Raw genomic sequence first — 12224 nt, 5'->3', positions numbered from 1 at the left:
TAAAAAGAGAGTCTTCCAGAAATCAAGAAAGATAAATGGCAAGCGGCGATGATGAAGTTGAGGAGGCGGAGCTAAGTCCAGGTGGTCGGATATTTCACGCGCCGCGTTTCAACTGTTATATTCTCTCTATTATTGGATTAAACACCGCCGTCGATCCGGCGCTTCTCAAGTTTGGACTGCAACAAACGTTGATTAAACACCCTCGCTTCTCTAGTAAACTGGTAATCTTCATTTTTACTTCATTAATTGAATGTTACTAACTTATAGTAACTTATATTAGTCTCATTTTATTTGTTACTTCTTGTGATTTTTGATGTTCTAAATAGAATGTAACTTTTGTATTACTATCATAATTTCTAAATTTTGTTAAACATTAGTGAGTTTGGTTGATATATTAATGTATTAATGAATGATGAATTTGACTGTATATGTTATATTTCTAAGGGAAAAAAATCATCTACGCCCCCTTAGGTTTGCCTCCAAAATCAGTTAAGCTCTCAACGTCTAAAAAGATTCAAATACGTCTCCAACATCTTAAAAAAATGAACAATCAAGCTCTTGATTTTAACACAAAAGACGTTGAGGGCTGTGTTGTCAAAAATTGGAGGTTTTATTGTTAATTTTTTAAAACGTTTAGGGCATATTTGAATTATTATGAACGTTAAACGTTTACTTGATCTTCGTGCCAAATTTTAGAAGTATAAATAATCATTTTCCCTAAATAAAAAATATAATATATAAAAGAATAAGTGACAAATGAAATAAAATAGAATATATTTTTACTATTAATACATTTAATTTTTAATATTAATTTTAATCTACTTAATTTATATAAACATAATATAAATGAATTTACTTTATCCAAAAATAATTAAAGTTTTAGTTAAAGTTTGGTTTTTGATTAATTTTTTTACTAAATTTTTATCAATTTTTGTTTGGAATTATCGAAGTCATTTTTATTTAATTAATTAATATTATACTCCGTTCCATTTTATTTGTCATTTTTTATGATTTTTTAAAAGAGTTTCACTTTTGTATTGTTAATATATATTATATAACATTTCTTCAAAAAGAACATATATTAATGAGTTTGATTGATAGATTAATATGTAAAATTAATGATATATTTGACTACATTATATTTCTAAAATAAAAGTAAAGGGTATAGAAAATGTGTCTATAAAATTTAATATAGTTTTGATGTGTGAAAATAACAAAAATGCTAAATAAAATAAAACGGAAAGAGTATGTTATTACTATTAATTATAATAATACATTCAAATTTCAATATTAATAATTAATGTTAATGAAATTTGATTAATTGAATAACCTATCGAATTAAATGTAATTTTATTTATTTGCTTATTATTTGGTTGAATGTATTTCAATTATAGTTCGATTATATGTTGAATGACCTAACTGATGAACACACCTTTTTTTAATACAAAGAGCATCAATGGGAGGAAAATGAAATGGACACCAACAATAGTGAAGTTACAAGATCATATAATAATTCCAGGACTGGATCCAAATATGGATTCTCCGGATCAATTTGTTGAAGATTATATCTCTCATCTCACTACAATACCTACTATGGATCTTTCAAAACCGTTATGGGAAATTCACATTCTTAATATCAAAACATCAAATGCGCAATCTATTTGTGTTCTCAGAATTCACCACTCAATTGGCGATGCAACATCTCTAATATCACTACTTCTAGCTTCTACTCGAAAAACATCCGATTCGGAATCACTCCCAACAATACCCGTGCTAAAACGGGCAGGCTCTAACGCATCTATAGGGTTCTTTTTAGCTATATTGATGATGTTGAGGACGATTTGGAATACTTTGGTTGATTTGATTTTATTTAGTGCAACAATTTTATTCTTGAAAGATTCAAAGACTCCACTTAAAGGCTCTTCTGGGGTTGATCTTAAGCCTAAAAGGTTGGTGTATCGCATAATTAACTTTGATGACATCAAGGTAGTGAAGACTAAAATGAACATTGTAAGTTGAAATATTTTTGAGTAATTGGTCTTTTTTTTTCTTTTACTTCTAATTTAAATTGCATTTTCAAATAAGAAAACTAATTATTATTCTTGGTATTCATAAAAGAACAATTTTTTTTGAATGTTTATCATAATTGTGTGTTTCTTGATTGTGAATAAATATTAGACGATCAATGATGTAATGCTGGGAGTTATACAAGCTGGTCTCTCTCGATATCTCAATCACGAGTGCGGTGAGTTTTCATGACATCTTTTTGCCTAATGATGAAAACATTCTGATACATTTGACTCTTTTACCAATTATATAATAAAAAAATTAATTTCATCAATTATAACCTGATTTAAAAAATATATAATAATTTTAAATTTATTTTAATTGAATAAATTAAATATGAATTTTTTTTAGTAATATATTTGCTCTTTGGGCGTGATTGATATTTTGTTTTTTGAATATTAGTTGAATATCCGACTCTCAAATGAATTAAATTTTAATTTTAAGTGTTGTAAGATGGAGCATAAAATATTTTGTATCTTTTTAAAATCATTTAGCATATTTATTTATTTATTTTGGATAAAAAAAAAGCAGGTGATAATGACCAAAATGGAGGAAAAGAAAAGCAAAAGAAGATGAATCTCCAAAAAAAGACTAGACTTAGAGCAACTCTTCTAGTGAACCTAAGACCAACTCCGGGAATTCAGGTCAACAAAATGTAGTTTGTCCTAAGATTGTTTATCCCACACAACGGATGTGCCACGTCATTTTTACAACAACAATAATTATTTGCGATAGGAAATTTTTATTTATTGCTTATTTTTTTATCATTAAATATTTGCACATGACTAACGCCTCATTGGTTTGTTGCACGAATGACGTGGCGCAACCGTTGCGTTGTATAATTATTCTTGTCTTAATTAATAACAATGTTTTTCGAACCAAATTGACAAATTTGGTTTAATTCATTTTAGTATTACAAAAAAATACATCCATTTTTTCAATTTGATTCAATTTTGAAAATAAAAAAGTTTTCAGTTAAGTTTTATAACAAACCAAATGAAAAAACTGAACCGACTAGAAAAAATCAAGTGAACCGTCTTATTCCGTTCGATTTGAAAAAGTTTATATACTTCTGTTTTGATTCGGTTTGATTTTTGAAAAAGAAAATAAAATTTTGGTTTCTTCAGTTCGAATCCAATGCATAAATAACATCAATGAATAAAGGGTCAACTTGACTCTTAAATTTATTTTTCAAAATCAAATAAGTACATGTTAGCTTTTTTTTGTATCAACTAGATATTCACATTTGTGTTTCGGATCAAATAAATCACTTTAGTCAATTAGATTTTCAAATGCATCTCGGACATTAAATAATTATACGTTTGCGGTATACAAATTTGAGATTGCTTAACATAAGTTAAGAGAATTTAGGGACCTAATTGGCTGATAAAATTAAAAATGACTTACTTGACCTCAAAACGTAAATTTTATGATCTAATTTATCAAAATAAAGTCAAAATGTACTTATTTGACTTCGAGATATAAGTTTGAGGATCATTGATCGTTTTTTTTCTAACATCAATAGACACATATTTGTAATAATGATGGTGTGTTGATTTATAGAGTTTGGAAAAGTTGATGTCAAAGGAATTAAAGCAGAAAAAATGGGGATGGGGTAATAAGATCGGCTACATTGTCCTACCCTTCAAAATAGCCTTACAAAATGAGCCACTAGACTATGTTCGGCAGGCTAAAGCTACGGTTGATCGAAAGAAAGCTTCACTTGAAGCTCTATGCTCTTTCCGAATCGCCGCACTCGTGTTGAACATATTTGGAGTCAAGGTATGTAAACAGGAAAATGGGACATGGACACGGTAAAAACGGTGTTATTTTCAGATTTTGTATTTTAAAAATAAGGTTTCTATCTGAAATGTCAAGTTTTCGACGTGGAAAACATTGATCGAATAGATTGTCCGTCTACTTAGTTTCTTATAGTAACTTGTCTAAATATGTCGATAAAAAAATTATGTATTTTATGAATTATTTTTCTTAAATTTAAATAATAATGCAGGTAGCTTCAGCTATGGCACACCGATTTATATCAAATACTACAATGGCATTATCAAATGTGGTTGGTCCTATTGAAGAAATAAGCTTTTATGGTCATCCAATTCAATTTCTTGCTACAAGTGTTTATGGCCATCCTCATGTATATACCCTTTTCCACTTTTTTTTTATTAATTTATTTAATATTCTTGCATTTGTTTTTCAATTTAATCAATTGAGCCTATCACAAAAACTTTTTTAAGAATCGTATTAGACCGATTTCTTTGATGATTCAATCAAAAGAAGGTTAAAATCGTAGACTTTTCAGTCGATTTTATTTGGTTTTCGACTGATTTTGATTCGATATGGTCCCGATCGACTTATATTGATTAAACCATAATAATCAATGGGATCGGTCCAATCGGTTGGATAGTAAACCGATGGTCCTAGGGTTCAGGTATCGATTGGGTTTTTAAAAGAAGGGTCACCAGTTAGTATTGTTAAGTTAGCTTGACAATGAATCGGTCCAATCTCCGGCTTGGCCGCGGATTGAATTTTTAAAAGAATAAACATTTATGTTATTGTTTTAATTTTTTTCATTAAAATTGACAGGCATTGACAATTCATTACCAGAGTTATTTCAACAAGATGACAATTGTAGTAACAGTTGATCCAGATGTTATCCCTAACCCTCACAAGCTTTGTGACCATCTTGAGGAGTCTCTAAACATCATTAAGAATGCTGTTCTTGATGAAGGATTTGATGCTGCCTAAGTTCACTTTGTAAGATAAATTATTTAAGAGTTCTTATTCGACCCGCAAGGCTTTTTTTTTTTGTATTGTGGTATAATTAAAAATCTTACCTTTTTAAAGGATATGTGATATACATATATGATTTGGTTATTTAATACTCACTCCGTCCACAAATTTTAGGCTTGTTTCTACTTTAAACATCCTAGATTATAAAATAGTTGAAATATAATAAAATCCAAAATGAAGCTAAAATAACTGTTGTCATCTAGTTGATTTCATCAGACAACTCCAGCAGTTCAATAACAACAACTGAATCAAATAATCACAATAACATCCGTGTTTATTTTAAATAAAAAAAGAGAAATATTAATTTACTTGGCAAAATCTAATTATTCAGTGTGATTCAAGTTATTGTATTTACATGCAGAGAAAGAATTCACATGATCAACGGAAAGAAAACTAGCCTGGCGGACATTTGGTTGAAGGACGAACCCTCCCCACTCAGAATTCCGAATCGTCAGGCTGAAATTCGATATCAATTTAGATCGTCAGAACTCAGAAGCAGTAAGTGACAGAATATTTAGAATCAAGAATAGCTACATGACGATCACAACGAAAACGATAAAATCCTGAGAACTGGATCAAATCTGTGTGACATAAATACTTACGGCTACAATCAGTAAATTACATGGCAAAGCTTAAGTTACAGCAGTTGCATCTGCATGATCATGCAGATCTTAGAGAGAAGGCTAACAAACTGATCTGTCACACCATAACTTAGCCCGTAGAGACAACTTGCGAACTACTTGAAATATTTGACTCTATCTTAGTCGATTCAATCTATTCAAGTCAATTGCCAAATCAAGTTTGAACATCAAGATGCTCGGTTCGACATGTTAGCGATTCTAACCGAGTTTGTATCCTCTACGATAATGCATATTTACAATCCTCTAAAATAATACATATTTACAATAAGACCATGTTTCTTTACTAAAATTTCATGTTTAATTTTTTATACAGATAATTGCGTTGAACCGAGTTACTCTTGATTATCAATTACTTTATTGAGTTTGAACTCCAACTCCTGAAGTAAACCCTGATCGAATTTTACTCAAATTTCGGGCTTAGAATTGAGTTGAGTTTGAACTTGACAGTTTTTCGATTGGATTTGATTAATACCGCTAACTCTAAGACCAAGGGAATATATGATATTTTTAAAAAAAAGTTGTTAGTGTGTTTTAAGATAACAAAGAAGCAAAATAATAATGATGACATTGTGTCATGATTTTTTCCGAATACATTTTCATCAGTTCTGCTATCAGAAAACATTTTAAAGGCAGAGTCGAGCAGAAATGCTCACCTTTATCATTCTGTTCTCTGAGCTGAGCAAGGGCTACCGCAATCTTTGCACCAAGAACAGCATTATTTTTCACCAGTGCAATATCTGAATTCTCATTAAGAAAATTAAATTTCTTAAACAGTTATAGAACCCACCACCCATATAAGCTCACAAAGTATAACTTTAACCACATAAATAAATAAAAGATCTCAATCGTTTCTGCAACATTTAAAAACGCACATTCACTGCCTATTAGATGCCACACAGCCAAATAGAAAACTGATCAAAAATTTGAACTTCCAAATATATGAACAAGTTACGGAATAGGTTAAAGGATACTTGACGCCAGTGAGGCACCTCCCGTTATTTCATTTACTCTGGCAAGCAGGAATGGGGTTTCTGCATTGCCTGTTATATTCCTCTCCCTGAAGATCCAATTGGATATGCAAATTAATTGCGGAAAATGTTGGAAAGAACTCTAATGTTATAAAAAAGACTAGAAAGCAACATAGCACTTAAAATCTATTAAATAAACAAAGTTCTCAACCTGGCTTCCCTAAGTGCATTTTGTATGGCTGACTCAATTAAGTTTCCAGAAGCTGAGTGTTCTTTTGGTATTGGAGCAGTAATCAGAATCCCATTCCCAAGTTTAAGTTTCAAACTGGCATCTGATTTAAACGAAAGAAAACAAACACAACAAAATTAATTTTGAATGCGGAGTGAAAATCAAGCTGAGTTAAACAGAGAATGTCACCTGCCTATCAGCCGAGCACAGTCTTCAGGAGTCTCTACACGACAAGGTGCCTAAATTGTAGTCAAAAAACAAATAGCACAGTTCACTCGCATTGGTCAATGAAGAGCTTTTTTTATCACAAGAAATTGTGTTCTCAACTAAAAAAGGTTTAGACATATGTTCATGCTAGTTTGTATGCTAGAATTTAAATTATGTTTGTTTAATAATTTTGATTTTTTTTCTAGCTATAAGCTTTTGGCACGCAGCATTGTTTTGAGACTTATGATCCGGATTCTGATCCCTCTTCCAAATGCCTTAAGTCATAGAGCTGAAATCTCACATTTTTATAGTTCCTTTGCCTTTGATTATGCTATTTAAACACTTCCGAATAGATGAAACATTAGTCCGAATAACTCAAGCCTATACACCATTAGTACCTTACAGCCACTGGTTTCTGTGAAAAAAGCAGGCAATTCATTTGTCTTGTACGCGGCAACACAAACTCCTTGTGTTTCCTGTACTGACAATATAGGTTTGAGAATTATAAATCAAAATCTGAATAGCTTTGAAGAACAACAGGAGAAGAAAGATATTTCAGTTACCAAGTATTCAAGTGTCCTAGGAATATCTAATATAGATTTCACTCCAGCAGAAACAACAGCCACTGGAGTCCGGCCGAGCTCGGTGAGATCAGAAGATATATCCATTGCTGCAAAAAAAGATGATTAAAATCAACAATCAGCATACATTTGGACTTAAGATTATAGTTATTCTTCTGCGCAGAAAATAAATAAAATAAAGCAATAATCATTAACAGATTTACAACATCATGTATGATAAGAAAATCTAAAATGCTGTTCTCTCATGGCAATTGGCACTGATAACAAATAACAGTTAATACTGTTATTTGTCTTGTATAATTAACGGGTTAGATCGATTTGAAGGATGAAATTAACCTCAATTGAAAAAACAGATTGTTTGTATTCTCCCAAACCCGAGCAAGCTAGGCCAAACTTTAGGATTGAATTCAGCCTTAGCTCACCCCATAACAGATTGTCTGACATATAACAGTTAATGAAACTCCACATGCTATTTGCAAGCTACATTCTCCACTTTCCACCAATTATCTCATGAATAATGCCCCTTAATCTGAAGAGACCGGTAAGAGAGAATATAGAGTGAAACTAAGTAATGATCAACTGACATTTCAATTGCACCATTCTCCCTTGTAAATTATAATTATAATGGTGTACATTGGTGATGTACAGAGGCGTTTGCTTCAGTTAATAGATCATAATGCAGGAGATAAAAGTGGAAAGTGGAAAGCATGGCTTTCAAATAGCAGGTAGCATTTCATCAACTGTTTAAAGTCTGGCAATCTGTTCTGGGGGAGCTAAAGTCACATTCAGTCATAGAGTTTGGCCTAGCTTACTTGGGGGGTCCGGATAATACGGGTTGGTGAGATACCTCCTCCCAACAAATAGCCAAGCTAAAGGCTCAATTCAAATTTAAGAGTTTGGCTTGTCTTATCAAGCTAAGAGTCCCACTGCTTTCTGAATTTCAAAGCAGACACAATATTGTTGACAACTAGGAGAACTTATTCTATAAATTTCTTCTTTTTCGACATATCAAATTCTTTTCTCTGCCTTTTTCTTAGTCTTTTCATTTTCTTTTATCCGCCTTTTTCTTTTCTTGTCTTATTCTACAACGCCTTCACTGCTGGTTGCATGAAAGCAATTCTAAAAGAAGCAAAGTGCACCAGAGAATCTTTTAGAAATAAATACAGATGAAAGAAATACGTACTATGTTCGCCATGTCTATGAACTCCTCCAATTCCTCCAGTTACAAACACAGAGATACCAACCTACACGAGTTTAAGTTTAAAATCTTAGTAAAATTTACATAGTGAACACAAGAATTAAGAAAAGAATTGTTTTACTATAGTTTTAGGATGTTGGATCACTACCATAGAAGCAAAACACATGGTTGCAGAAACTGTAGTTGCCCCATTCCCTCCGGTCGCCACCTAGAATAGCATAAGCATGAACCCAAGAGTCAGATGCAGAAAGATTAACATGAAATTCTAAATTAAAGCACCGACTAAAAGAATTTCACTGGTCAAGAACTGAAGACAAATAATATAAGCGTTGAATTATCATCTAATCATGCATGCCCAATTATACAGTAAACATATCTAAGTTAATTTGCTTACACAGCCATCTCAGCATACAACCTCTGCAATCTTCTCCCAAAAACTATAAAAGCTGAAGGTGAAAGAAGCAAATATGAAATGGTGAAACTATAGAGAGCAGAAGGGTGCAAGCATAGGCCATTTCTAAAAAAACATTGTGTCCATATGTCATGTCAAAACTATTTAACTCCCAAAAATCTGTTTCTGAAAGAGAAAAAAATCCGTGTCCGTTGTAATTCAAATTGATATTCAAATTTGGAATGACGCGAGCTAAGCAATTGTCAGTAGTTTTTATATCTGGAGGCACTTATATTAAAGAAACATCTTGATTTAATTTATCAATCTTTTTTCTTAATGTGTTCAGGATTGAGAAATATATGATATCAATACGTATATAATGTTTTAATGAGTTCATATTATTATATATTAATAACTATTAGGAATACAAACTGAACCTTACATTTTAGTTCAGTTCTCTATTCACTTACTAAAAGTTTTGATTCTCGTTTCCAATCTTGGTTCAACAACTATGACATATATATATATATATATATATATATATATATATATACTATATATAAAAGCACGGATGTGGGGGGGACAGGCAAATTTACTGAATAATCCTTTTCAGTTTACTACTAAATAAAGGTTTTATAGTCATTAACTAATTAGTTATTTAATTAATCACTATTGTAATTAAAGTCCTAATTAGAATAGGTATATAGCTAAATTATCTCCAATTTAATTTTTAGTATGTAAAAAATAATTAAATTGTCTCCAAATTAGTAGGAAATCTTTTACTTTGATTAAACTACAAAATTAAAATATTATATTTGGTCAATATATTATTATTTAAATTTCTATCTTATTATTTTTAAAGATATTATTAATAAAATTAAATTAATTATTTAATCATGGTTATTATAAAACCAACAGAAAAATAAATTTAGCATGTAAAAAAATTTAATAACCGAGTATATTATATTTACTTTTACAAATTTTTTTAACTAATTTAATATTAATATAAATTAAAAATTGATATAATTATAATAAATTTACTAATATGTTCATTGAGTAGTTAAGTTACGAGCCACGTGCATAGCACGTAATGCGAAACTAGTATATATAAATGTGTATATATATGTGTATATATATATATATATATATATATATAGAGAGAGAGAGAGAGAGAGAGAGAGAGAAATAGCAAAGTAAAGTAAAGAGCAGCAATGTAATTCTCAAATACACTCACAACATAAGCAATATCCCTCCGAGCAGTCTTCTGTGCTTTAGTTCCCAGAGTAGCAAGCCTCTCTAGCTCTTCAACACTTAAGCCTAAACATGTAGCAAAATGAGCATTCATATACCAGAATTGGAGATGCATGATAGGAAAATAGATAAAACAACTTGTGATATTCCATAATCATAGGAAAGACAAGGACGAGGGGAATAATTAATGCAAAGCGTCCAAAACAAAACCATGGGTAGTTGACTTTTTTTTCCTTGTTTCTTCTTACAGTACATCGATAGTTCACATTTCTTTATTCATTATTTTTTGTTTTGGATAATATGAATCAGGCACGTAAATTATTAATGACGACATAGAAAAATGCGCTGGCCCAATGACCACAACTCTTGATCAATAAGCATCCTGCTGAAATTTGAGGATGAAGATTTGAAGCTAAGCAATAGCCAGGTCATATATGAATTAACCGATTTTCTCTAGGCCAAACATCAAAAAGTATTCAAATGTTTTAGCATGTTTGCAATTTTAATGAAACCTTTTAATTTTTACTAATTTGTTCCAATTTCAGTCTTTCATTGCAATTATGTTGCAACTACTTGGATTGATTAGAGTAGTGTACAATTGATGATCTGGCTACTATTAGTGATGCATGAGCCATGCACAATTGCAAATTAATTCTCCAACATGGCATCGTTAGTGTTAATCAAATCATCAATTTTGCATATCATTAAATCATTAGAACAATTAAGACAAATTGCAATAAAAGATTTTAATTATAATAAATTAGTCAAAAAAAAAATTTAAAAAAAAAAGTTAAAATTGCAAACACTCTAATTCCTAAATGATGCTAACTTAGACAATCATCTAATTTTTGCACGTTGAACCAGCAAGCAAGCCTTTTCTGTGGATTGTAATTCCTAATGAGCTCAAAGACGTACATACAAAGATGCATCAAGATCAATCTAATTGCAAAGTATAAGCTTAACAATCAAACCTACCTACGCATGGTATGCCATCTAAAATTGCAATAGTAGCAGGAACTGCTCCATTTTTCCGCACAATCGCCTCCACCTCTTTTGCAGTTTCCAAATTTTGGGGATACGGCATCCCTAAACATAAGACCAAAAACATTAACCACAGTACGCAATACCCACACATAAATTGCACAACAAATATCTCCCACTTCTATGACATTGCCCCTATTGACATCACAATAACAGCAAAACTTTCAACAACTATGAGAGTAAAGCATATAAAAGCATGGTGAGCTACTGAAGAAAATGAGTGATTAGCTAAACATGTATAAAATCGCATTAATACTATTGAGAATAATTACTTTTATGCAGATAAATATAAGAAATAATTATTTCGGACGAGTCGTTAAAGGCCCAGTTTAAAACGAGAGGCCTTGGTGGCGGGTACTGCGCAAGCCTCCCCGAGTGGTCGGGCTCAGACGGTTCCCTCTAGAGCAAATTACTCACTTTCAAACGATTTAGTACCTCATGTTCAATTCCGTTAACGATTTGGTAGGCAGATAAAGCAAATGAATTGAAATTGAAATGAAAATTGGTACCATGAGAAATAATAGTGGATTCTAAGGCAACAACAGCATGCCCACATGATAAAGCTTGAGAAACCTCTGCAGATAGCTTCAATAACCCACCAATCTGTAAACAAAACATAAAAGAAAAGAAAACTCATCAATAAAGTTACCATCTTCATTCAAAATTTACAAAAAAATTACAGTGTGAGGATAAGTAAAAAGAAATTGCCTTGGTGATTGAATTGGAAGGATTAATATGGCCATGGAGATTTGACAATCTTGACACAGCTGAGGACGTCATTTTAAGAGACCTGGTTTGAGACTAGTGTAGAATAGTGAGGGTTTAAGCGGGTGTAGCATAGCATA

General features: G+C 31.3%; 2 protein-coding genes across 3 annotated transcripts; one reads left to right on the top strand and one right to left on the bottom strand.

Moving 5' to 3' along the window:
• Window positions 1-4885, top strand: LOC126686435 (wax ester synthase/diacylglycerol acyltransferase 5-like). 2 transcript variants are annotated; one of them, XM_050380480.2, is made up of 7 exons: window positions 1-221; window positions 1450-2010; window positions 2179-2245; window positions 2599-2711; window positions 3631-3849; window positions 4079-4216; window positions 4666-4885. In XM_050380480.2, exons 1-7 carry the CDS (start codon window positions 36-38, stop codon window positions 4825-4827), a joined length of 1446 nt encoding a protein of 481 aa, XP_050236437.1. In that variant the 5' UTR covers window positions 1-35; the 3' UTR covers window positions 4828-4885. The 2 variants fall into 2 exon arrangements, with proteins under 2 accessions (XP_050236437.1, XP_050236438.1); XM_050380481.2 differs by lacking the exon at window positions 3631-3849.
• A 216-nt stretch (window positions 4886-5101) lies between these two features.
• Window positions 5102-12200, bottom strand: LOC126654116 (pseudouridine-5'-phosphate glycosidase). Its single transcript, XM_050348183.2, has 13 exons — window positions 12088-12200; window positions 11889-11982; window positions 11314-11424; window positions 10322-10404; window positions 8845-8904; window positions 8682-8742; window positions 7481-7587; window positions 7316-7393; window positions 6904-6949; window positions 6693-6813; window positions 6485-6570; window positions 6167-6250; window positions 5102-5328 (listed from the first exon to the last, which is right to left on the bottom strand). The coding sequence occupies exons 1-13, from the start codon at window positions 12157-12159 to the stop codon at window positions 5324-5326; spliced, it is 1008 nt and encodes a 335-aa protein (XP_050204140.1). The 5' UTR covers window positions 12160-12200; the 3' UTR covers window positions 5102-5323.
• Window positions 12201-12224: the final 24 nt, after the last annotated feature.

Source organism: Mercurialis annua, linkage group LG6, assembly GCF_937616625.2.
Source record: "Mercurialis annua linkage group LG6, ddMerAnnu1.2, whole genome shotgun sequence".
Classification (NCBI taxonomy): domain Eukaryota; kingdom Viridiplantae; phylum Streptophyta; class Magnoliopsida; order Malpighiales; family Euphorbiaceae; genus Mercurialis; species Mercurialis annua.
Note: the sequence above shows the minus strand (reverse complement) of the source record. Positions and strands in the feature narration are given on the sequence as shown.

Coding starts and splice junctions, on each gene's coding strand:
- LOC126654116 (XM_050348183.2), bottom strand. CDS start 12,159: ATGACGTCCTCAGCTGTGTCAAGATTGTCAAATCTCCATGGCCATATT. Junction 11,983..12,087: donor CTTCCAATTCAATCACCAAG/GCAATTTCTTTT, acceptor TTTTGTTTACAG/ATTGGTGGGTTATTGAAGCT. Junction 11,425..11,888: donor ATCCACTATTATTTCTCATG/GTACCAATTTTC, acceptor TCTTATGTTTAG/GGATGCCGTATCCCCAAAAT.
- LOC126686435 (XM_050380480.2), top strand. CDS start 36: ATGGCAAGCGGCGATGATGAAGTTGAGGAGGCGGAGCTAAGTCCAGGT. Junction 2,011..2,178: donor TGAAGACTAAAATGAACATT/GTAAGTTGAAAT, acceptor AATAAATATTAG/ACGATCAATGATGTAATGCT. Junction 2,712..3,630: donor GACCAACTCCGGGAATTCAG/GTCAACAAAATG, acceptor GTTGATTTATAG/AGTTTGGAAAAGTTGATGTC.